Here is a 24,852-nt window from a genome sequence, read left to right as displayed (position 1 = left end):
AGTCTCTGTTCACCCCAAACTGCTTCCTCTACTGAGACTGAACTTTGCAAAATGATGTCAGAGGACCTCTTTTTTTCCTATTTAAAGCCTTACAGGTGCCAGGGCTGCCATCTTCAGAGAGATGATCAGAGCTCATCTGTGACTGCTAGGGACACTTGAACCATGTTAGGGAGACCAGGCCACCCTAGAAACAGGCGAGGTAGCTCTAAGGCAGGGGCTCCCACAGTAGCCCAGCAGCCAGGCCAGCATCGATCGTTTTTATGCCGGGAACTGAACACAGGGCTTGAACATGAGCATGGCTCTGCTGTTGAGCACCTCGGCCCCTCCAGCCATCTTCTAAGCCTGCTGGACCCTTCCTGGGGAGCCCTGCCCCTCTGTAGGTAGGCACAATATGGCTTGTTTCCTGGAGCCCTGAGCTCCTGCCTGACACCTCAGCTGGGTGCCAGGAGCTCCGTGAGTCCTGCCCTTGAAGTGCACTGCCCTGGCAGCTTGGTGAGGGTCAGACTGCACTTCCTTCCCACCAGAACTGCCTTGCTACGTCTTTACTCAGCCTCCACACACAGGCCTCTGGTGAAGGGTTTTCCTTTATAAACCATACTCAAAAGGCTGCGGGTGTGGCTCAGTGGTGAGCATGTGTGAGCTCCTGTCTCCAGCACACTCGATTGTATCCACAAACTATGCAAGGCTGGGACATGGCACAGTCAGAGAACCCTCGCCTCGGACATGTAAGGCACTGAGCTCCATCCCCAGCACCACCCAGAGAAAAAGAAACCAAAAGTTCAAAATTCTGTTGTAAAATGGTAGCATTTATAGATAACACTATTGGCCTTCTCGGAGGGGCAGCTAAGCTCTCCTAGATGTGGGGAGTTCTCATTCAACATAACAAAACTAGTGACCATGAGGGAGTTTTTAAAAAGAATATGGCAAAATCCATCATAACTGAAGAACCAGCAGAGGAAGCGCAGCTCGTTTGGAGACGTAGCGGGGCTGACAAGTGGGGAGCTGGAGGGTCTTTTTCTTCCCTTTTTTGGGGTGGGGTGGTACTGGGTATCACACTAGCACGACTGCTATGGGCGCTTTGCCACACTGAGCTGTATCCCAGCTCTCCTCCCGTGGTGGGGCTCACTACTGTCCTCACTAAGTCTCCTCTGGCCTCACTCTCCTGCTAAGGCTGGCCTCAGACTTCTGATCTTCCCTCTTCAACCAGGGATGGCGGGCGGGTGTGCCAGGCTCTGGATGTTTCTTTCAAAACATTCAAGTTCTGACGAGTGCACACAGTATGACCAAGCTTGTCCCCATAGTGCCCACTGTCCCCACTGCTCCCAGCTGAAAGCCCCAGGAGGACGTGGGGCTTACTGCGGGCAGGTCTGGGTCCTCTGCCATACTCCTCCTTCTGTCTGCACACTTCCTGGCCCTGGTGGGGCTGGTTCTGGTCATCCCGGGATAGCGCTGGTGTCCCCTGTACTGCCATCCTACAGAGCAGAGGCCAAGGACCGTGCTCAGCCTGTTTTCTTAATGCAGTAGACATGACGGTATGTAATGATGAGGATTTGAAAAAAAATCACACAAAGCCAAAAACTTAGAATCTGAAAAAAGTTCTCATAATGTTAAAAACCATCTTAAATAAAGTTATCACATTTTCAGTAAAACTTATTTATCGTTCCTTGAAACAGAAATAAGTGAAATTAAAACATAATTTTTAAAAAATCACGAGTCCCGGAGTGGGTGGGCTGGGAGCTGCAGTTTTCTCCTCTGAAGGCTCCAGACACCTCCTGTCCATATCTGGATTCTTAAGGTAGGGCACTGTGGCCTTCCAGGGAGGGAACAGGCCCAGAATTCCTGCTGCACCCTGGAAATATCCATTTGATTCCTCTTCCCTGGAAAGGAGCAGGGGCAGACTGAGTGTTGAGTTCCTCTCAAAGCCTGGCGTGGGCCGTCAGTCATCAAGGTAATAGTCCAGCTTGGTGTGCACCGTCTTGCAGCCCTTGTCAGAGAAAACACGCTCTTCCTTGGGGAAAAAGGTCATCTCTTCAGCCACTCTGCTGATGACATCCTCGTCAACCTCATAGCCGCGGGCCTGCATCTCGACCCTGATGCACATCTTCAGGTGTTTGTATTCCAGGGGCAGGAAGGGGACAAAATAATCAATGAGGTTTCGGTCAATCAGACTGCTGTGCCAGAAACCACCTGGGAAACAGGAAAAGATGCTGTTTGCCACCAGCCACCTGCCAGTCCGTCCACCCAGCACACACCCACTGGGGGGTTGCCCGAACACCCACAAGCTGTGACTCTTCTACGACAGCAGGGGCAGGATGACGATGCAGAGCACCTCCGCCTGGCAACACAAGGTCAGTGTCCCAGGGACCCTGGGACCAGCAGAGGTGGTGCAGGAGTGGGTGAGTCCTGGAAACCTGGACTCTGCTGGAGCTTTGGCATCTGGACTAGCAGAGGGCAGAAACTCACTGCCGCTGCAGTGCAGCCCAAGTGTGCAGAGCATCCCAGAGCCAAAAGCCGGACCCCTCAAGCACCCAAATGCGAATGTGACACTGCACTCCCAGGGGCACGGCTCTGCCAGGCATTCTCCCAGAGGGTCTCCCTGCCCCTGCCTAGCCCTCCCCGGTCCTGGGACCTTTTTTTTTTTTTTGGCAGCAGGGATTGAACCCAGGGGTGCTTAACCACTGAGCCACATCCCAGTCCTTTTTATTTTAAGACAGGGTCTTTCTAAGTTGCTTAGGTCTAAATTGTTGAGGCTGGCCTCTGACTTGCAATCCTCCTGCCCCAACCTCCTGAGTCCCTGGGATTACAGGTGCATACCACCACACCTACCACCACACCTGGCTTTGTGGGACTCTTTTTTTTTTTTTTAAAGAGAGGAGAGAGAGAGAGAGAGAGAGAATTTTTAATATTTATTTTTTTTTTAGTTTTCAGCAGACACAACATCTTTGTTTGTATGTGGTGCTGAGGATCGAACCCGGGCCGCACGCATGCCAGGCGAGCGCACTACCGCTTGAGCCACATCCCCAGCCCTTTGTGGGACTCTTGATCCAGGGGGTACTCCCTCCCATACGACACAGCACCCACTGCTCATCACTGCCCACGATCCTCCACACCCTGCTGCTTGGCTGGTTATTCCTTGTAACTCTGCCCCTAATGCCAGCTCCGCCAAGACTGGAGTGTAAGCTTTCCATTCCCAACAGTGCCTCGCACACCACTGGTTCTCAGTAGATCTGCCCGGCTGGCTGGGGAGGAGAACGTGGCCACAGAAAGTAATCACACTAACAAGTGGAATGGCTCACCCAGCAGGTGTGTGCTGGGTCCTAGGGACAGCACAGCCAGCCAGCCAGCCAGCCAGCCAGAGACGCTGCTGGCACAGGGCTTTCCACCAGGGATGAGGAGACATCCGATCAACCAGGAGAGACACACTTTCCCACAGGGCCAAGCCCTAGGCACCATGAAGTGAACCAGGCAGCCGGGGTGGTTGGGCAGGGCCCAGAGAAAAAGGGGACCTCTGAGCACAGCAATGATGACAAGGACCTGGCTACACAGGCCCAGAAGGTGTCCAGCAGAACCAGTGATTTAAAAACCACCTACTGGGCCAGGTGCAGTGGTGCACACCTGTAACCCTAGCCCCTCAGGAGGCTGAGGCAGGAGGATTGCAAGTTTGAGGTCAGTTTGGGAAATTCAGAGAGACCTGTCACAAAAAATAAAAAGGGCTGGGGTTGCAGCAAGTGGTGGAGCCCTTGCCTAGCAAGAGTGAGGCCCTGTGTTCCAGCCCCAGCAGCAGCACCCCACAATAATAAAATGTCTACGGGCCGGGGCTGGTTCATCCCCCAGCTCCAGAGGAACAAAGGACACGTACTGCTGACTCCCAAAGCTATCTTCCCAGCCAGATAGCTCCCTGGAGTGTCCCTAGGACGGGCCACGTCTGTTCCACATCCCTGCTGGGACACCAAGTCAGGACGCACTGATCCTGTGGTCCCCACAAGCCTGCTCCTCCTGCTCCACCCAGCGGCAGGACCCACCCTCCTTCTGCTCAAGCCTCATACTTCTCTCATGCCCACAAACAATCCTGCGGGAAATCTGGCTTTTACCTTGAAACTGCACCCAGAATCTGACCAGGCCTTAGCACCTCCATGGCTACCACACCAGAGAATCTGTTGTCCACAGCAGCCAGGATCCCTTGAGAACCGGGGGCATGTCATCACCTCCCAAAACCCTCCGCGTCCTCTCCTCACTTGAAACCTCTCGGCTCTCTAAGTATGGCTTGAACTTATCCCAGCAGCAAACCATTTCTTATTTTTTTTTCCCCAAGCGGCGGAGGATGTGGGTGTCTGTGTGTGCGTGTTTACTGAGTGAGCACACACGCATGCACACATCCCCCCATCTTTATCATCATCACAGCACAAGGTCTGAGGGCAAGAATGCCTCCTGCCCACTTGCTGCGCAGTGAGCGTTCAGCTCCCGCCAAGGCCTGTCCACAGTGGCCAAGCCAGGTCTGCCCAGTGGCCACACTTGTCCTGCAGCCACTGTGCGCCCTGCCAGTGTGGTCTCAGCACTGCCTTGTCATGACCACCGGAGGTCACAGTTCCCATGGTGCCCGCTCGCATCTTCTGGCATGAAAGAGACTTCTTAACGTTCTACACAATATTTGTCTTTCCTCAGTAATATTACACTTATATAAGTTCACATAAAATGCCCCATGCTATTCCTGAAATTCCAGTATGAATTTCTTAGCAACCATGTTTCAAACAAGGCTTTCTGGACCAGGCGTGGTGGCGCATGCCTGTAATCCCAGCAACCTGGGAGGCCAAGGCAGGAGGATGGCGAGTTCAAAAGCCAGCGAGGCCCTAAGAAACTCAGTAAGACCCTATCTCTAATAAAATACCCAAAAGGGTTTAGAGATGTGGCTCAGTGGTTAGGTGCCCCTAGGTTCAATTCCTGGTACCAAAAAACCCCCAAAAAACTCAAGGCCAACGCCCTCTGTTTTGTCTCTTCAAGAACCCGAGTAAAGATGTGACCAGGCAAAGGGCACTGCGAAAGTCTTCAGCCAGTGAGTCAGCCCTGGCATGGCCTGAAACCCCCAGGGTTCAAGGTCAAAGGTCTCTGTGACACTGCCAGGACAGGTAGCTGAGCCAGGAGTCAAAAGCTCAGGTTCTGGAAGCAAATATACATAATGGCCTGTGCTTCACGGTCCTCATCTGCAAGTAGAGAAAACAGCCACCTCCTCACCAAGGGGATTGTGAGACTACAGGCGATGTGCAGGTGGGAGCGGGGCCTATGGCTGGACGGCCTGCCCTGGCGCCGTGTTCTCAGACACAGGACCTGAGTTCTACGGGAGGCTGAGAAAGGAAGGGGCCTCCTGAGGCCCTGTCCCCACCAGTCCCCACCAGCCACCCACAGTGGTCTCCTCTTCTTTTCCACTATAGAGAAAATACTTAGCTGAAGAAAACTAATTTTCAAAATTTCAACAATTTCCCTCTTTGTTGAAAATGGTACTGCTCAAACTTTAGTGTTCATAAAAGTCACCTGGAGTTTGTCACCAGATTCCCCTTAGGAATTCTGACTTGGAAGGGGACTGAGAAGTGGATTTCTACACAGCTCCCGGGGATGGAGGCGCTCATGCTTCCTAACTTAAGGGTGCAGGATTCTGAAGGAGACGGTTGGCGCGGACAGCCCACTTACTGTTCCTGTTGTTGAAGACAGACACAGACAAGGCGTGTTCCATGTCCTTGAGCTTGATTTCCTCCCTCTGCTTCCCTCTTCTCCAGAAATCCAAAGCCACATCTGTGATCCTCTCTGCTCCAGCATTGCTGTAAGACAGCTGCAGTGAGGGGGGGACTGGGCTTCCGGAGGCCCACGGGCGCGCGCCCAGCCCTTCAGCCATGTCCCAGCCGGGACCTCACCTGAGGAATATGAAGATGGCCTTCTGGTAGGAGACCTCATCCACCACATCGTAATAGTCCAGGAAAGGCTTGATGGCATCTATGAGGCCAGCGTGCATCTTGTCCATCTCATCAAAGATGAAGATGGACCTCGCACAGGCACTCACGTTGCCTCGGATCCACAGCTGTAACTGGTCCTGGATTGCAAGGGGAAGAGCCAATTCAGAGCCCTCAGCAAGTGCAACGGAAACAACCATTTCTTTGCAGTGCTAGGAAAGGAACCCAGGGCCTCCTGCATGTTAGGCCTGTGATCAACCACTGAGCCACACCCTAGCCCTGTAGGACAACTTCCACCACTGAGAACCATGGGTGCATTTTGGGAGGTCTGCACCAAGAACCTGACATGCACTTTCTTCCTCACGATCACTCCAGGGAGGGGGCACCATCATACCTGGCTTACAGATGAGGACGTGGAAGCAGAGGGAGCTTAACCCACATGCCCAAGATTATACAGTATGTAGCAGAGCAGGATCTGAACCCAGCCCTGCCTGACTCCAAGCCCCTCACCCCAGTGAAGACTCCTGCTGGGAGACCAGGCCAACACAGTGAGATGCTGGTTCTTGGTCCCCAAATGGCAGTGAGCTACACACACCGTGTAGTGTACTCCAGTCTTTCTGGAAGAGAGAACCTAAGTGACCTCCACCCTTACTCGGCAGCATGGCCAGCGCCAGTGCTCCAACTTATAGATGGAAATGTAGTGATCCAGCTCCCTCAGGAGAGGCAGCTGAACCCTAGGGCGCAGCACTTAGAGGACAGCCTGATGAGGCAGCACGTCGGAGTTTCTGGAACAGTTCCTGAACTAATCTGCCTCACCATATACCCTGTGAACACACTTGGGTACTTATTTTTGTGTAAGCTGGGAATGGAACCCAGGCTCTAGAGCACACTAGGCAAGGGCTCTACCACAGAGCCACACCCCAGTCCAGGGTATTCCAGGTAAGGAATAAGACCCCTTGAAGCTTTTTTATCAGAAAGTTAGGCTATGATTCTATAAAATCCACAGATATTTTTTCCCCTCCAGGTGAGGTAGGAAAATGAGCTATTTATTTTCTAAGGAAGACTCTGGAAGTTACACTGTAAGTCTTATTATTATTCCGGGTTATCCTTGGCTACTGTGACTGTGGTTACAATGTTCCCTGTGTGTATCTAATCTAAGCAGCAATCCTGCCCTGTAGGTCTGAACTAGCTTCTACTTACACAGGAACCTCTGGAGACCTGAAGTGGCTTGAGCTCACTATGTCACTATTTACACAGGACTCCCTGCTCTGTTGGCCCCTATCAGCCAAGGTGTTCTCACTATGCTAAGCCAATGTAGACAGTTGATCACAGGCCTAACATGCACGGGGCCCTGGGTTCCTTTTGTAGCACTGCAAAAAAAAGTGTCCGGCAAGACACTATTCAAAGCACCATTTACACAACATGTTACCGTTCCACCCAAAGCCATCAGGACAACACTACCGCATTCTCTTTCAGACAGATAAGAAAATGCAGGCATGGAGAGGTCAACCTGCCCAAAGTCAGTTGTTAAGATGGAGGTGCCTCAATCCTAACTATGACAACCAACTCATCCCAATTGGCCTAGAACTTGTCCAGTTTCAATGCTGGAAGTCCAGAATCTCAGGAGTCCTAGGCAGTTGTGTTCAGGTGGTGAGGGCTAAGTACCTGACTGTTCTGCCTACTTTGCAGGTCTGTCACATGCATCCTAAAAGGTAACAGCACTTATTTAAACCTCAAGTGCCAGGCACCATGCTACATAACTGACAGCTCACTGAATTCTCCCAAGCACCATTATGTAATGAAGACCCTGTTTCTCAGAGAAGTCAGGTGACTTTCCCAAGGCTACACAGCTGGTAGGAGGGAGTGTCAAGATTTGAGTCTAGGTGTCACTGCCAGAGCCTGGGTGGTTGGTTATTCAGGGAATTAAACTGTAAAAGCACTTAGCAGCAGGGAAGTTCAAGCAAACTTAGGCCTCTCTAGACATGCTTCCCTTTGCACAAAATGAATGACATGTGACAACCTTCAAACTGGATTTAATCATTTCCATTTCAAAAAACCTATGTCTATGCTTACTATCTATCACTGGGCCTAGTTTCAGAAACCACCACAAAGCTTTGATGTGTAATGACCAGGAATTTCAACTCTAACTTCCACACCTTTCAAAGGGGAACTGACACATGGTGCCGTGTTCAGGCTCACTTATTTCAACAGGGAACCCCCAAAGCTCACAGTAGAGACCCCACACCCAGCTTCATCCAGGAAGGATTCCAAATTTCTGCCCTTGCCTTATACAGGGTGATGTTCGAGGCGTGGGGGAAATGCAGCGTGGCCACAAACAGGTGGACATAATCACTGTTCAGACCGCCCTCGTAAATATTCTCGGCGATGATCTTGCTGACAAAATTTTTCCCCGTGCCGGTCCACCCGTGCAAGGAGAGCGTGAGAGGTTTCTTGGGCCTCGGGTTGCTCAGGAAACCAGACACAGCGTTTAAAATCACTTTCTTTGCAAGATGCTGTCCAAAGAGTTTCTTATCCAGATCCTTCTGCAGTGCTGGGAAAAAGAAAGCCAGTCGGGGGAGGGCAGGAGAGGTGGCCGAGTCCGCCAGGGCAGGCCCGCGGGCTCCTCCGAGCACCGACCCCGCCGGCTCCTCCCACCCGAGGCCGCGGCCGGGGGCGCCCGGGCCGCGCTCCAGCCTCCCGGCGGGCTCCCCCGGGCCCGGTCCCTGGCCCGCGAGCAGAGTGCGGCCGGCCGCCGCGGCGGTGCCACCTGCAGCCCCCCGCAGCCCCGGCCCCCGCCCGGCGAGCCTACCCTCCCGGCTCAGGCTCCGCTTCTGGCCGCAGCACTCGGCGAAGAGGCAGTAGAGGCGCGGGTAGGAGATGTAGCCGGTGAGCACGCCGGCCAGGGCCAGCCCCAGGCTGATGGGCTCCACCGCCCGCACCACCCACGGCGCCAGGAGCAGCAGGGCCAGCACGGCCCGGCCCAGCTTCATGCCCGGACCCGCGCCGCCCTGCGCGAGCCTGCGCCGATCCTGCACCCGAGCGACCGCCAGCCGCACGCTTCCGCTTCCGCCCCGCAGTGGCCGCCCTGTTTGTTTGGGGCAGTCCCGCCCCTGGGGTGGGAGGCCGCCATCTTTGTTAAGGGCAGCCCCAGACATCGCACCTCCTCTTCTGAAATGTTCTTTGTAGATATCGGCTGATAGTTACGTGTTTTTATTGTTGTTGTTTTGTTTTTAAAAACAGTTTTAGGTTTACAGAAAAATTGAGAAGGTCAGAGGGTTCCCACATACCATCTCCCCTAGTTTCCATTATTAATTTTTTTAAAAGTTGTGGTGTTAAGAATGGAACCCAGGGCCTCACACATGCTAGGCAAGCGCTCTTCCATTAAGCTACGACCCCAGCCCATCCATTATTAATTTTTTTTTTTGAGAGAGAGAGAGTTTTATATATATATATATATTTATTTATTTATTTTTAGTTTTCGGTGGACACATCATCTTTATTTTATTTTTATGTGGTGCTGAGGATCAAACCCGGCCCACGCATGCCAGGCGATCGCGCTACCGCTTGAGCCACATCCCCAGCCCAAAATCTTATATTATTAACATCTTATATGCTACATTTGTTACAATTAATGAACCACTGGTAGATTAACTAAAGTCTGTAGTTTATTCACATTCCCTTACTTTTACTTAATTCTTTCTTGCACACCACATTTAGTTGTAATGTCTCAGACTCTTCTTAATTGTGACTTCTGCAGAATTAACATTTTTTTTTTTTTTTTTGGTTTGTTGTGGTGGTGATAAGGATGAAACCCAGGTCCTCATGTATTCAAACAAAAAAAAAAAAAAAAAAATGAGGCACATGTGGTTCCTGCCTCTGTGACCTTGCATGCTACTAGAGCTGGATATTCTCCATTTTATAGATGAGAAAATAGATTTAGAGGGAAAGGGATTTGTCCAAGGACACAATTAACCAGGAGCAGGGCTCAGATCTGACCTTGGAGCCAAATTCCTGTAGCCACAGCACCCACCCTACATCAGCTCAGGAGTCAACAGACTGCTCCTTCCCTGTTGTGGTGCCTGTGTCAATGCTTCAGGGAAAATAGCAGCAAGTTTGGGAAGGTACTTGACAGGCTGGGGCAGGTCCATGTCTTTTGAATTAAAGGAGAAAAATCTATCTTAGTAATTCGGTTTTATATTTGAGTTACTCCACCCCAGGCTTTGAAAACATCATCTGATTTTAATGTAAAGAAATATAATACAAACAATGAGGTGGGTATCATTTTCAATTCCATCACTGTTTTAAAAGTGATAAGAAATGCAGTTTTTCTTTTTTAGTGGTATCAGTGATACAACCTAGGAGCACACCACTGAACTATCTCTGTACCCCATTTTATTTTTTTGAAACAGGGTCTATGTGGGAGACTAACCTTACACATGACTGAGACACACTCCCGGGCTGGGCTGGGTGCTGAGGTGCTCAGTCACAGAAATGTGACAGAGCTTTCCCCACCCTTCTTGGGTTCAAGGGTCAGTGTCTCCTGCATGGGTGTGTCTTGCTACAACCCCATGGGTGAAGCTATGCTCACTGTTCCTTTGTAATAACCCCTTGCCCTGTTTAGGATAGAATCTTCCATGGAAGTGCCTTGTGTGTGTCCCCTTCTCTTACTGTGCCCTTGGGTGTGGCCTACCCAGGTGTTAGTCAACCTGCTGACAGTGGACATCATGAAGATACTCAGCCCCCTGAAGGTCTAAGTTGCCCAGGCTGGTCTCAAACCTGCAATCCTCCTGCCTCAGTCTCCATAGTAGCTGGAATTATAGATGTGCACCACTGTCTCAGCTTAATTTTTCTTTTTCTTTTTTTTTTTCATTTAGAGAGAGGGTCTCACTAAGTTGGTTAGTGCTGTGCTAAGTTGCTGAGGCTGGCTTTAAATTTGTGATGGATCCTCCTGCCTCAGTCTCCCAAGTCACTGGAATTACAGGTGTGTGCCACTGCACCCAAATCAATTTTTCTTTTTTTTTTTTAAACATTTTTTTATTTTTTATTTTTAGGTGGACACAATATCTTTATTTTTACGTGGTGCTGAGAATCGAACCCAGTGACTCACGCATGTTAGGCGAGTGCGCTACCACTTGAGCCACGTCCCCAGCCCCTCAATTTTTCTTTTTTAATGAAGAGAAACAGGTAACTTTGTGTAAGTCAGAAATACTAATATCTCTGATCCCATCCCATGTTTTCTGCTGTCTGCTGGACCTACTCTAAGCAAAAAAGGATGCAGACTCAAACCCTATTCCAAATGCACAAAAGCAGAAGACCTGATCATGTGTGCTCTTGGAAGCACAGTATGAAGGATGTCATCCCACCATGAGCACACACACGGCTGTGCCCTCCGACTCAGAACAGCACTAAGAGAAGTCAGGAGGCTGGGGCGGGGGCTCAGCAGTAGCACACTTGCCTAGATGTGTGAGGCACTGGGTTCGATTCTCAGCACCGTATATAAATAAATGAAATAAAGAACTGCAACAACTAAAAATATATTAAAAAAAAAAAAGAGAAAGTCAACATATTTACAAACAAGATTTAATGATGCTCATAGGAACAGTTTGCCCCCAAATAGGAAAATTACCCAGTTTTGTTTCAAAAAGTCACAAATTCAGTGCTTGAAAGCCAGCAGGAAGCAGTGGCACCAAGCCTGCCCAGCAGGGACAGCCTAGGCCTTCTGCAGCAGGGCGGGTGAGGCCGCGTGTGCTAGCTACCCCCTCCACGACGTCTCAGTACCGCCTGTTCATCTTCTTGAACTTCTCATAGTGGTAGTCATCAGTGGCCTTCTCATTAGCAGGACGTTTGCGGTTAGGAGGGGACCCTGAGGAGAAGAGGAGACAGTCTGCCACACTGGAACCCACCACGAGACCCTGCTGCTCACAGGCCAGGGCCACACAGTCTGGTTCCCTGTGGCTAGGCCAGTGCATATAGCACGGGAGGGCCTGGGGTGAGTATGTTTTATTTTTGCTGTCTGAACTTTCCCAGCTTGTCTCTCCTGTACTTGGTCATAGAATGAATCCTTAGAACAGCCCCAAGAGGTGAGTTCTGTTACCATCCCCATCGTATAAATGAAGACGCTGAGGCTTGGAAAGGGATGGGCCAGAGCATGGATGAGAACCAGGATGCCCTGGCCCAAAGCCAGAGTTCCGCCCTGCCCCGACCGCCCTGGCCTGCACAGGCCTCCTGGGAACCGGGGTCTCAGCTGTACTCACGCTCAGGCTCTGGCTTCTCCGTGTCACCCACTCGCAATGGCCGGGCTTTGGGCTCCTCTTTGTTTCTCCGGATGGGAGCATTGAGCTCCTCATGATAAACTGGACCACAAGAGAGCAGAGTACACGTCAGACAGACTGCGGGTCTCCTGGGCACCTAGCCCAAAGTGGGGGACGGCAGGGCTGCTTGCCAGAGCGCTTACATCGGTTGTGTTGCACGTAATTCACAGCCATGTTCGTGGGCACGAAGGATGTCTCACTGTCTTTCTTCTTGTTCTGCTGCTCTGCCAGCAGGCGAGCCTTGGCATCCTCCGTGGAAATGATATTTTTTATTTTTGCACTATGGGGAGAGAGGAATCAGAGCCCACGTTAGATCACAGCCCCTCTGGTATGCAGGTGGAATTCACTGGCAAGGCTGGCAGCCCACCCCTGTGTGGGGAAATGGTCTGTCCTAGGCAGGGCTCTCTACAGTTCACCAAGTGCCTTTACAGTCACGTTCTTGTGGACCATTTGTAGTCATGGGAGATCAGGAGCTGTTCCTCTCTTCTGATCAACAGGAAATCAAGCCTACAGTTCAAAGCCAGCAAGGCCAGGAAAGAGGTGAGAACCCAAGGTCTCCTGTCCACTCTCCCCAGTGAGGGTGTGGGTCATTGTATTTCTTTTGTGATATTCCCCCTCTAAGCAGGTGTTTTGTAGTTAAAGTGAAAGGAGGATCATCGGGGAGCCTGGGAGAGCCTTTAACAGCTCCTGCTGGAGAACCCAGCGTAAAAGCCCAAGCTGGGAGCCTCAGGTCTCTTCGACCACTCTGACCAAGCCTCCAGAAAACACCTGCAACAGCCTTCCAGAGAGAATGGAATTTATGCTTGTGAGTTTCCAAGGTCACAAGGAAGAAATGGTCCCCACGAGTTTTAACTGGCAAACAGCTCTCCCGAGCGCCCAGGGCAGGGAGAGACAAGATGGGTCTAACACGCACTCGATGCCCAGGTCCACCTCAGGGATGCCACTCAGCATCTGGTTGGAAAGCATCTCCTCAGTCTTCTTTGCAGAGGAGACACGGATGTTTTCAGGAAGTTCATATAGACAGTCCTCTGCGTTCTTTGGCTTGATTTTCTGTTCCTCGTGTTCCACAATCCCTTTCCTCTTTTTTAGCTCTGTCTCAATGTACTTCATCCTGAAAAGAGAAACCCACAGGCATCAGAGAGGGCAAAAACTCATGTTGGACATTTCTAAATTAGGAGTCCCCAACACTGGCCCACAGATCCATGATGGTCCACGAGGAAATACTCTTCAGTTCCTGGGAACTGAGAAAAAAAATAACTTGTGATTTTTCAAGTTAGAAAATTTCAATTTAAGCTGGGCACAGTGGTGCACACCTGTAATCCCAGTGGCTTGGGAGGCTAAGGCAGGAGGATCGAGAGTTCAAAGCCAGCCTCAGCAACAGTGAGGTGCTTAATAACTCAGTGACAGCCTGTCTCTAATAAAACACAAAATACGACTGGGATGGGGCTCAGTGGCCAGGTGCCCCTGAGTTCAATTCCTGGTACCCCCACCAAAAAAAGAAAATTTCAACTTAAAGTACCAACCTATATCATGTCCTACCAATCTACTGATGTTAAGCTTCTTTGAAGACAAAAAGCACAATATTCTGTATATGGTTGGGCAAAAAACATGACATGGTATGTATGATATACAAACTAAAATTAATGCCAACTCTCTGTTGATCCTGAAATAAAGAGCAATGAGGCAGAGATTCCAAGTCACCATTCAGTATGGCCAACTTGTATGATATAAGAATGAAACAAGGACACAACAGAAAGCACAATATGTAGTTATTTTTGTTTTTTTATACACTGGGGAGTGAATCCAGGGGCATTCTACCATTGAGCTACAGCCTCAGTCCCACCTTAAATTTTTTTTTAATTTTGAGACAGAATTCCACTAAGTTGCCTAGTCTGGTCTTGAACTGGACATCCTCCAGCCTCAGTCTATTGCTGGGTTTAGAGGTAGTATTTGTTTTTAAAAGGATTTAGCAAAAGAATATGGGTAAGTTCATGCTTATTCCTGTAATATTTTGGGGAAATATCACTAGTCAAGGAATCTAAAATCCCAAGAACCACCCTTTAAAGAACTTTTAAAACGTTTTCTTCCTTCCTTCTTTTTTATTTCTTTTTTTTTTTAAATATATTTAGTTGTAGATGGACATAATACCTTTATTTTACTTTTATGCGGTGCTGAGGATGGAACCCAGTACCTTCCACGTGTTAAGGCAAGTGCTCTACCATTGAGCTACAACCCCAGCCCCCTTCCTTTCTTTCTTTCTACCAGGATTGAATCCAGAGGCACTTAACCACTGAGCCACGTTCCCAGCCCTTTTTGCTTTTTTTTTTTTTGAGATAAGGTGAGGCTGGCCACAAACTTAGGATCCTCCCTCCTCAGCCTCCCAAGTCTCTAGATTTCAGGTGCATGCTACCATGCCCAGCTTTTTAAGAGGTTTTCAAAGTTCTCAAGCCTGAGAGGCAGGGAGAGAGAGGTCAACTTTGGTGTCTTCTAGAGAACTCTAGAAATGTCAAATATGACTAAGTATCATCTTAGACTTGTCTGACTTCAGCCCAGCCCCAGGTGCTCACAGCCAAACAGACTGGCACCTACATGTCTGCATCTTCATCCCTCCGGTTGGTTTCTGCAGAAAATGATGTCCCCAGATGAAGGTCCTCCTCTTCACTGATCCTGAAAGAAAAAGCAGTGAGGCAGAGACTCCAAGTCACCATTCAGTGTGGCCAGCTTGTATGATATAAGAATGAAACAAGGACACAACAGAAAGCACAATATTCTGTTTATGGTTGGGCAAAAAACATGACATGGTATGTATGATATACAAACTAAAATTAATGCCAACTATCTGTTGGCTTTCTGGGAAATTTATTTTTTAAGCTTTGTAATATTTGAATGTATTATTTTTAGAATGGTTTCGTGTTTGAAAGGTAATGAACAAAGCACTCTTACAAAGGGAGTCTACCTACTTGGCTCTGAGCTAAGTTTTAAAGTTTTGTTTCTTTTGAGTTGGGGGCAGGGGTTGGTGGGGACCAAACCTAGGGCCTGAGCATGCTAGGCAAGTGCCCTTCTTTTGTTTTTAAATAACATGCCCTTTGCAAAGCACAAAGGATACTTCTAGATGTTTCATGAAAAGTACCACTGCAGGCCACCCTCCAACCCGTCTCTGAAGGTGCTTGGCCTGAGGCAGAGGCTGGCATGAATCTGCATCTGTCTACCCTCCACTTACTTATCTTTCCCCCTTTCCTTCAGTTTCTTCATGTCCACCATACCACCTGTCTTCATCTGAAAGGGATCATCCTGCAGAGAGCAAGCAGTTAGAGGGAGCACCACAGAAACAGCATGGCGATCACCATCATCATCATTATTATTTTTCCTAAAGCACCAGGGATTGAACCCAGGGGTGCTTAATCACAGAGCTACATCCCCAAGCCTTTTTATTTTTTGAATAAAGGTCTTGCTAAGTTGCTTAGAGCCTCACTAAGTTGCTGAGGCTGACCCCAAACTTGTGATCCTCCTGCCTCATCCTCCAAGTGGCTGGAATTACAGGCGTGCATCACCATGTCCAGCAGTCATCACTGATTTTAAGAACAGTCCCCTACAAAAGAGAAGCCACTGGGAGGACCCCATAACTTACCACTAGTGTGGTCTCTTCTTGTACCTTCTCTCCCACCAGCAGGGCAGCAGCACTGTGCAAAACAAAAGAAGAAATCACAATTCAGCAATAAGGAGGAACAGTAAGAAGTTTGTAGGATACAACATAAGTATAAAGGGCAAGATCTGAGGGATAGACAAGAAAACCAGTTGCAAAGTCCCACAATTAAATTAAAATGAAATGGCTTTCTGTGGATGCTGAGGGCGAGGGGGAAGTAGTACACTTTCCTATAAAACCATTCATCATGTCTTGGCCTGAAAAATCTCATTTCTAAGATTTTGTCATCAAGGAAAGTGCAGTAAAAAAAGACAAATGCAAGAGAATATCTGCTTCAGCCATCTTCAATGGTGAAAATTTATAAATGACCTACATAGATTTGTTAATAAATTACAATGCATAGTTCTGTTGGAATATTATACAGCCATCTTCTGAAAAGTATTCCACAATATGAGTGAATGCCCACAATGTTGTAATGAGTTGAAAAAGCAAGAGAAAAAGTATGTATATCACATTGCTGAAAATCTTCACAAAAGAGAAAGAGGAAACAGACTGGAAAGAACCTTAAATGTTAACCTTAGTTACTTCTGGATCAGCAAATTATGAGTGCAGAGAGCAAGCATAAACATTATTTATCTATCTTTTGGTGTTGGGGATTGAAGCCAAGGGTTTTTAATCTATAAGCAACATCCCCAATTCTTTATATTTTTTGAGATAGAGCCTCCCTAAGCTGCTGAGGGTTTAACCAAGTTGCTGAGACTGACTTTGAGCTTGTGATCCTCCTGCCTCAACCTCCCCAGTCACTGGAAGGTACTCTTTATTTGGACTATATTTTTCCAAATAAACTCTTAATAATCAATGTGTATTTCACAAAATTAATCGGATGAATTAAAGTGCAAGTTCTTGACCTGTTTCTGTACCTCTGGAGCGTTCCCAGAGACCACTGTTTTCTGGACATGTGGTTAAACGTCTACAAGCAACATTGGTCCCCTCTCCAAGCAGCAGAAGGTGTATGTGTTAATAAGAGCCATTTCTGAAATGTCTGGATGACAACCCAGGCAGGGGCGTGTCTGTCTTTACCACCGGCCAAACATCCGGCTGTCCCCGTGGTACCCACCTCACCCCATTAGGTCTCTTTCTCAAGTTCTGCACCTCTCGGGTCTCTTCCAATTTTAGCCTGGAAAAAAAAATAAATAAAACAATGCCCAAGCTGAGATATCCTTCGTAGAACCCAGAGCCAACAGGCTGCTTGGAGGGCACCCTGACCCCAAGCAGAGCCGCCGGCACAGTGGTCAAGAGGGGGACCATGCGCCTCGGACCCCTGGGAGTCAGATCCAGGCATATCCCGGGGCACCACCCCCATCTATGCGGCCTGGGGCGACGGCCTCATACCCAGGAGCCTCAATTTCTTTGTCCAGAAGGATCAACAGCCCCAGCTCACAGTTAACTCAGTCTAGGAAGCGCCCGGTCAGTGGTCAGTCTCCAGTGCCAGTTTCTCTTTTCTAGGTCGGTGGAAGCCCCGCCCCAAACGCACCGAACCTCCTCCGAATCCTGCTCATCTTCCTCCGACTCAGAGTCGGCCCGGCGCCGGCGAAACATCTTCCCGGTGACCGGCATGGTGGAGCCGGCCCCGGGTCCGGCAGCCGCGCCGCCGTGCCAAATTCCGGGCCACTTCCGGCGCGCGGCGTTGCTGTCAGAGCGGCGATCACGCCCCCTGGACGCCCCGCCCCGGGACCCGCCCCCAACGCGGCGTATTCTTCTTCCGATTGGGCGGCCGAGGTGGAGGAGGCGGGGCGAGTTCTGCCAGGCCCCACGGCCCGGAGCGGCGCTACTGAGGGCGCGCTTGACAGGCGGCGGCGGCGCGGTGGCGACGGCAGGTGAGTTCCGGGCCGCCGCCGGCTGCTTCGGGGACTGGGCCTCTCCGAGCAGGGAAGACCCCCCAGTCCCTCTCTGGGCCGTGGGGCCTGGCGCTGCTAGATGCGCGGAACGCCCAGCCAGGTGAGCGGAGCCCGGGATGCCCTGGTCGCCGCCGCCCCTCTCCCCGCCTCCGGCCGGCGCCTGGGGGGCCTCCCGGGCGCCCCGCATCGAGCCCCTGAGGGCCCGTGGCTTCCTCCAGACGGGGGCCGCCCTTTTCTCTGGCTTCTGCCGAGGCCTGACCCAGCGCTGAAAGCGTGCGCGTGGCGTCCTGAGGCGCTGACTTTTATTTCCTCCGGCTTTGGGCCCTGACGTGCATTTTTTCCCCTTTAGAGACAAAAGATGACCACTCTCCCACGGTGGTGAATTTCAGTCGCAGCGCCAACTGCCTGGGTAGTAATGACCTGAGGCCGCCTCTCCCCGAGAGACGCCTCGGCTGACAGCCGACCAGGGCGCTCCTCCTCGGGCGCTTGCTGGCTTCCTTCCTACCTGACACAGGCCTTGTCTTCCTCCTGCCAGGAGGACAGTCGCTCTGCCCTCCACACCTTCCACCCCGCAGATGCTGTGAGGATAAAGTTTATATGAAAACGGGTGTCAGCAAATGCTTAGGAAATAGAAAAATGCACAAAATGCAAAAAAATGCTCATGGGACTTTAGGAACCCCTTAGTAATAGTTTTTCTCCTCTCTATTCTCCTTTGAAAGAAGACCCTATTGTTAGTGCTTACTGGGGCAGGCAGTGGCGAAGCCTTACCTCCTTGATTTCTCCCAGCAGTCCTGGGAAGCAGGTTCAGTTGTTTTCCACTTCATGAACGAGGGTGCACAGCCTGAAGGTGCAACAGGGGTCAGTGCAGGTGTCGGTGTGCTCCAGGGGTTGTGCAGTACCTGGCACAGTTGGCTTCTGTGGGTGTCTGCGGCTGCAGCTGCTGCGGCTCCCGTTGGCTGTGGGAGGGGCTGATGCAGCCTCTTTTTTTCTGGAAGATCATTCTAAAGCAGGGCAACATTTCTGGAATTCCTTACTTTTCTCTGGATCAGTCTTCTCTGAGATTTTTGTTCTCTTTCATGGACTGGGACAAATAAGATTCAGGGCTTCTTGAAACAGCTTTTTGGCTTCAGCAAAAAGCCATACATCAAAAGTCTTAAGTCTTGCCCTCTGCATTCTGGTTCAGCCAAACCCAGATGTACATGGCACTCACTGGACACCGTGTCCTTGTCAACAGAAGGAGAGGCTCCTTGGGAATTGCTGCAGGAAGCCAGGAACTCAGGGTCTTCAGCTCTCACACTTTCAGAGGTGGCTCTGTTTGCCTGCTTAGCTCCCCTCCCATCTGATGGTACTGGATACCATTTAGAAGCTGGGGTGTGGCTCAGTAGAAGAGCACTTGCCTAGTATGCATGAGGCCCTGGGTTCCAACCCCAGCACCACAAAAGAGTAATGCCCAAAAATGGCAGTTGTCAATCTGACAGTGGGTGGCAGGACTGAAGGACTGCAGTCCCTCTGTCTTGTCAGGCCGGTTTGAGGAATGAGACTGCTTCTCAGAAGGGGCCTCCAGGAAATTTAGGTTCTCTTATGTTTTAATTTTATTTGGGAGTTTGGTTATTCAAAAAGCCTGGGTTTTGATTGGTTCACTAGCTTTTTGTAGCAATAGATGAAATCGGGACATGGTTCAGGGAACATGATGTCTGGATGGATTGGGATCCAATAGAGTGATACAGTTCATAGCTCAGCCATAGTAGGTATTTAATAAATGCTTATTGGACCAATTTATTTATTCAGGAGATATTTACTGTGGCGCATGCCTGTGAACTCCAGCTACTTGGGAGGCTGAGGCAAAAGAATTACAAATTCAAGGCCAGTTCAGCAACTTAGCTCCTGTCCTAAAAAAAAAAAAAAAAAAATTAAAAAGGACAGGGCCATAGCTCAGTGGTAGAGCACCCATGGGTTCAATTCCCAGTTTGAAGGAAAAAAAAGTAAAGCATTTACTATGTGAGTCAGACACTACTTAAAATACATCGGTGAGCAAAAGAGACATAAGATCCCAATTGTATTGGAATTTTTTATTCCGATAACTTAGTAAATAAAGTATGTAAGTGTGTTAGGTAATAAATACTTTGGAAAAGAGAAAAAAAATGGAATACTGCAAAGAAATCAGCCGTGGAGGGGACCAAGTGGCAGATTTAAATTATTGTAATCTGGTTCGTGCTCTAGTTGGCAATGTGCCAGGATGCAGTGAACTGAGCTACAGGCCCCAGGTTCAAGTCCCACTTCAGCCAGGTTGTGAGTCTGGAGGAGCCTTTCTTGCTGGGAGTCTGCTTCCTCCTTGGAGAACCTGCTTTGCCATATACTAGCTCTGTGACCTCTGGCATGAGCCTCTGACCTTCAGCTGTTTTGTGGCTTTAGGTTTTTTTTTTAATTTTATTTTTTAGTTGTAGATGGACACAATACCTTTGTTTTTTATTTCTTTATTTTTATGTGGTGCTGAGAATTGAACCCAGTGCCTCACACATGCTAGGCAAGCTCTCTACCACTGAGTCACATCCCCAGCACCAGCTTAAGGCTTACTTTCTAAGCTCAGGTTGTATAACGGGGGTGGAAGAATCAAGCCTTTCTTAGTTTTTCAAGTTGGCAGGATAATACACTAAACCAAACACAGCTGGTTCACATTAGCATGAAAAGAGGGCACTTGGAGAAAATTTGAAAGTTGACAACAGATGCTTAAAGACAGAAATGTGACAGTTCTCTTTGCTGTGAACAGAAATGAATTTGTATGTAGAAATTTCAGGGAAGCCAATTTTCATTTATTGTTAGGACTGAAACAACCAGAGTCACCTTCTGGGAAGAGGGTGATTTTATTATCAATGACTGGGCTCCAAACGAGTTTGGACAGACAGCCAACAAGGATTTTATGGAGTACAGTCCCATCCTAAGAGGAGGATGCAGGCCAGGCTTGGTGGTCCATGCCTGTCATTCAAGCTACTCTGGAGGCTGAGGCAGGAGGATCACAAATTCAAGGTCAATCTGGGCAATTTAGTGAGACCCTGTCTCAATTTTTTATTTTTTATTTTATTTTTTTTTTAAAAGAGAGTGAGAGAGGAGAGAGAGAGAGAATTTTAATATTTATTTTTTAGTTATCGGTGGATACAACATCTTTGTTTGTATGTGGTGCTGAGGATCGAACCCGGGCCACACGCATGCCAGGCGAGCGCGCTACCGCTTGAGCCATATCCCCAGCCCCAAGACGAGTGGAGATGCCGGGGAATGAACCCGGGGCCTCATACATGCAACTGTCTCAATTTTTTAAAAAAATATAAATAAAATTTAAAAAGTTGAGGATGTAGCTTAGAGGTGGAGTGCCCCTTGGCCAATCTCCAGTGGGGGGTGGGGGCAGGAGAGATGTAGCGGGGCAGGACACCCTGCAGTAGAATGCCTGCCTTGCCTATGTTAGGCCCAAAGGATGATGAATGCTTCCTCAATCCCTTTAAATCTTGAGATGGCTTGGCAGAAGCAGGGTGCAGATCTCACCACCTGAATAAAGAGGATCTCATTTCAAATCCTAGAAGTCAAGATCTTCCTGGCTCTTCGTTTCCATTGCCCATAATCGGGAGTGTAGCTTAGTTACCTCTAGGGTTTGTGGGTCTGAATTTCTGAGTTTCTGCTTACACTAGTGCACCTACCCCAGTGCTGGAGGCTTCCTGTGAGCTGGGCCCATAGTTTCCCCTAGCCAGACAACCCCCAGGGACTACCAGCCTGGGATAGCCCCAAACCTGTGTCAATTAGTGACTCTCCTGGAACCCAGAGCAGGGGGCAATGTCGGGCTTTGAGTTGTGCAAAGATACAGTCCTAGACTTGTGGACACTGAGCTGAACGAAGACGCACTTTGTGACCATGACTCTGGAGAGGCCCCGGAAGACTGTGCTTGGAGCGTAAGTGTTTGGACCTGGGAGGTGGAGACCCCCCTTGCCAGGCTGGCCAGGCCTTCAGGACACGGTGGAGTGGTGGTTCAGAGCATGGGCTTCAGGTCACTTTGCCCTGAGTTTGGACCCTGGCTCTGCGGCTCAGTGGCTGAGTGACCTCAGCGGGTTTCCTCGGCCTCTCTCAGCCTGGTGCCTCACCTTGAATGAAGGAGATGGATTCAGCTTGCCTCGTTGCTGCCCCCAGCACGGTGGTGAGGGTCCGCTGAGGTCACTGTGGGAGAACTCTGGACCTGGAGCTGTTGGAGTCAGAGCTGGTACTGGGGCCATGCAGGGCAGGGGCAAGGTGGGTCAGGCTGGGCAGAGCAGGAGGCCTGAAGATGTGGGGAGTGGGGTTGGTTGGTGCAGGAGGAGCCGGGGGTTCTGCCTCAGAGTCAGGGTAGTAGACTCTTCAGAAGGAAAGACAGTGTTTGGGGCTGGGAAGGAGAGGCGGGCAGGAGGGAGGGAAAGGGCGCAGGTCCTGAGGGACCAAGGCTGTCATGGAGAGCTGCGCTGAGGGGGCAGGTGCTGGGACAGGGCTGTGACTGGCCAGTGTGGGGACCAGCCTAGGAGGACTGCAGGGGCATCTCCACAGGGCCGTCTTCCCCACTCTGAGGAACTAGCTCCTCCCTGGTAGGCCTCTGGGAAAATGATGCCCCCCCCACCTAGGTGGCTGCTGAGGCCCCGCCCAGCCCTGCCCTGGTGGGAGGGGAAGCACCTCCCTTTCATCTTGACAGTCTCAGCCAGAGCCCAGAGTGGTGGGCTCTTGCCAGAGGAACCAGCCCTGCTCATCCCCCTCACTCTCCTGCCCCAAGAGATGGGGACTAGGGGGTACCAGGGCAAGGTGCAGCCCTACCAGCTGCCCAGGGGCCCAGCGGCTCTGAAGAGGGCCTGTACACAAACCCGATTCTTTCAGCAGTGTGGCTGGCCTCCCCTTTAGCCTTTCTTAAGTGCCTGCTATGTGCACCTATTTATTGGCACCGAGGCACAGGAGGGAGGACAGTGAAGGCGGCAGCTGCTGGCTCCCAGCCATCACTTCCTTGCTGTGTGATCTGGGCAAGTGAATTGTTCTTCCTCTCTGAGCTGTGCCTCGGGCCCCCTCCTGAGAGGGCGGTGTTGGGGGAGGCATGATCATCAGTGAGTTGCTGCCCCCCTCCCATGAGACTCGGCCCTGCTCCCACCTCAGTGAGAGGAAGGGAATCTTTTAGACTTTCTTTCTTCCTCTCATTACAGTACTGGGAATTGAACCCAGGATGCTCTGCCACATCCCCAGCCCTTTCCATTTTTTATTCTGAGGCAGGGCCTCACTAGGTTGCTGAGTCTGGCCTGAAACTTCCGATCCTCCTGCCTCAGCCTCCTGAATTCCTGCGATTACAGGGCAGTGCTGGCATGCTGGGCTTTTACAAATCTTTACATTTTGAAAAAACAGCAAGCTTACAGAAAAGTTGCAGAAATAATATGTTGAACCCCCATCTCCCCTTTACCTAGATTCACCGACTATTAAGTGTTTAGCCTTATTTAGTATAACCATGTATTTACAGACTTATTGTCATAATTATTATTGCTGATTCACATAAGAGTAAGCTGCAGACATCAGGATGCTTCACCCTTCAATTCTTCAGGGAATCATCTGAGCATAAAGGTATTCTCTATAACCAGAGAATGATTTTCATCCTCAGCCACTTTTATTATTTTAATTTAATTTTATTTTTGGTAACAGGAAGTGAACCCAGAGTCACTTAACCACTGAGCCACATCCCTTAGCCTTTGTTTTTTGAGGGGGCCGGGTATTGGGGCTTGAACTTAGGGGCATTTGACCACTGAGACACATTCCCAGCCCTATTTTATTTAGCAACAGGGTCTCACTGTGTTGCCTAGCACCTTGCTGTTGCTGAGGCTGGCTTTGACCTCAGGATCCTCCTGCCTCAGTCTCCTGAGCTGCTGGGATTTCAGGTGTGTGACACCACTCCTGGCCTTTTTTTTTTTTTTTTTTTTTTTAATCAGAGACCTTTGGTTTATCTATGCACGGTGCTGGGGATGGAACCCAGGGCCTTGTGCATGCGAGGCAAGCACTCTCAGCCCCATCCTCAGAAACTTAATGTTGATCAGGACTGTAAGCAGTTCCCAGAGCTGCCATGACCAAGTACCAGAGCCTGGGTGGCCTAAATAGAGGTTTATTTTCTCACAGTTCTGGAGGCTGGAAGCCCAAGATTAAAGTGTTGATGGGTTTGGTTTCCTCTAAGGCCTCTCTCTGTGGCCTGAAGATGGCCACCATCACACTGTGCTCACCTGGTCTTCCTCTGTGTGCATGCGCCCCGGTGCCTCTTTGTAGAAGTTTATCCTCCCTCCATAAAGATACCAGTCTGATTAGATTAGGGCCTACAGTAAAGATCTCATGAGCTGTACCCCCAGCCCTTATAAATATATATATATTGTTTTAATTAGTTACACATGGTAGTACAATGATCTTGACATATCATACATTTGAATCAGATGGGATATAATTTTTCATTTTTCTGAATATACAGGTTGCAGAATCACATTGGTCATGCAGTCACGTATATACATTCAGCAATAATAAAGTCTGTTTATTCTGCTGTCTTTCCTTTCCCCCCTTCCCCTCCTCTCCCCTCTTCCCCTCCTCTCCCATCACTTCTCTCTACTCAATCCTTTTTTAATTTTAGGCCCTAGGAATTGAACCCAGAGGTACTTTATCACTGAGCTCCATCCTCAGTTATTTTTATTTTTATTTTGGACAGGGTCTTATTAAATTGCTGAGGCTGGCCTCAAACTTGTGATCCTCCTGCCTCAGCCTCCCAAGTCACTGGGATCAGAAGCAAGTGCCACCATGTTCACATAAAGATCTTATTTTAACTTAATGACCTTTAAAGACCTCATCTCCAAATGCTATTGCATTCTGGGGTACTGGTGGTTAGAACTTCAGCATATGAGTTTGGATTGGAGAGGTACCTTTCAGTCTGTAATAAATGCTGTCATCTAATACGTAGCCCATATTCACATTTTCCAATTGTCCCAATACTGTTCTGTTGTTTTTGTTTTTTTTCCGGTTATACGTGACAGTAGAACTTATTTTGGCAG

At 49.6% G+C, this 24,852-nt stretch overlaps 3 protein-coding genes across 11 annotated transcripts in view; 1 reads left to right on the top strand and 2 right to left on the bottom strand.

Moving 5' to 3' along the window:
- Positions 1–831: 831 nt before the first annotated feature.
- Tor1a (torsin family 1 member A) lies at positions 832–8,984 on the bottom strand. The gene is made up of 5 exons (XM_076843084.1): positions 8,749–8,984; positions 8,225–8,490; positions 5,904–6,079; positions 5,683–5,810; positions 832–2,187 (listed from the first exon to the last, which is right to left on the bottom strand). Exons 1-5 carry the CDS (start codon positions 8,927–8,929, stop codon positions 1,937–1,939), a joined length of 1,002 nt encoding a protein of 333 aa, XP_076699199.1. The 5' UTR covers positions 8,930–8,984; the 3' UTR covers positions 832–1,936.
- Positions 8,985–11,505: 2,521 nt separating this feature from the next.
- Positions 11,506–17,576, bottom strand: C2H9orf78 (chromosome 2 C9orf78 homolog). The gene is made up of 9 exons (XM_076843083.1): positions 17,428–17,576; positions 17,011–17,070; positions 15,879–15,930; positions 15,471–15,541; positions 14,840–14,917; positions 13,164–13,361; positions 12,394–12,530; positions 12,194–12,292; positions 11,506–11,802 (listed from the first exon to the last, which is right to left on the bottom strand). The coding sequence occupies exons 1-9, from the start codon at positions 17,508–17,510 to the stop codon at positions 11,711–11,713; spliced, it is 870 nt and encodes a 289-aa protein (XP_076699198.1). The 5' UTR covers positions 17,511–17,576; the 3' UTR covers positions 11,506–11,710.
- Positions 17,577–17,683: 107 nt separating this feature from the next.
- Usp20 (ubiquitin specific peptidase 20) overlaps positions 17,684–24,852 on the top strand; it is a 39,869-nt gene continuing 32,700 nt past the window's right edge. For 2 of the 9 annotated variants that reach the window (XM_076845248.1, XM_076845257.1), the window contains exons 1-3: positions 17,721–17,891; positions 21,600–21,726; positions 21,903–22,031. The gene's annotated coding sequence lies outside the window, so the exon portion shown is untranslated. Of the gene's footprint in view, positions 17,892–21,599; positions 21,727–21,902; positions 22,061–23,315; positions 23,396–24,852 lie in introns of those variants that run through there. The other 7 variants (XM_076845256.1, XM_076845250.1, XM_076845249.1 and 4 more) reach the window with 6 other exon arrangements.

This window comes from Callospermophilus lateralis, chromosome 2 (assembly GCF_048772815.1).
Source record: "Callospermophilus lateralis isolate mCalLat2 chromosome 2, mCalLat2.hap1, whole genome shotgun sequence".
NCBI classification, from domain to species: domain Eukaryota; kingdom Metazoa; phylum Chordata; class Mammalia; order Rodentia; family Sciuridae; genus Callospermophilus; species Callospermophilus lateralis.
The sequence above is the reverse complement of the archived record's forward strand: the minus strand, read 5'-3'. Positions and strand labels throughout refer to the sequence as shown.

Coding starts and splice junctions, on each gene's coding strand:
- Tor1a (XM_076843084.1), bottom strand. CDS start 8,929: ATGAAGCTGGGCCGGGCCGTGCTGGCCCTGCTGCTCCTGGCGCCGTGG. Junction 8,491..8,748: donor GCGGAGCCTGAGCCGGGAGG/GTAGGCTCGCCG, acceptor TCTTTTTCCCAG/CACTGCAGAAGGATCTGGAT. Junction 6,080..8,224: donor CGAACATCACCCTGTATAAG/GCAAGGGCAGAA, acceptor CTTGCAATCCAG/GACCAGTTACAGCTGTGGAT.
- C2H9orf78 (XM_076843083.1), bottom strand. CDS start 17,510: ATGCCGGTCACCGGGAAGATGTTTCGCCGGCGCCGGGCCGACTCTGAG. Junction 15,931..17,010: donor AAGAGACCTAATGGGGTGAG/GTGGGTACCACG, acceptor TGTTTTGCACAG/TGCTGCTGCCCTGCTGGTGG. Junction 12,531..13,163: donor GAGGTGGACCTGGGCATCGA/GTGCGTGTTAGA, acceptor CTCTCCCCATAG/TGCAAAAATAAAAAATATCA.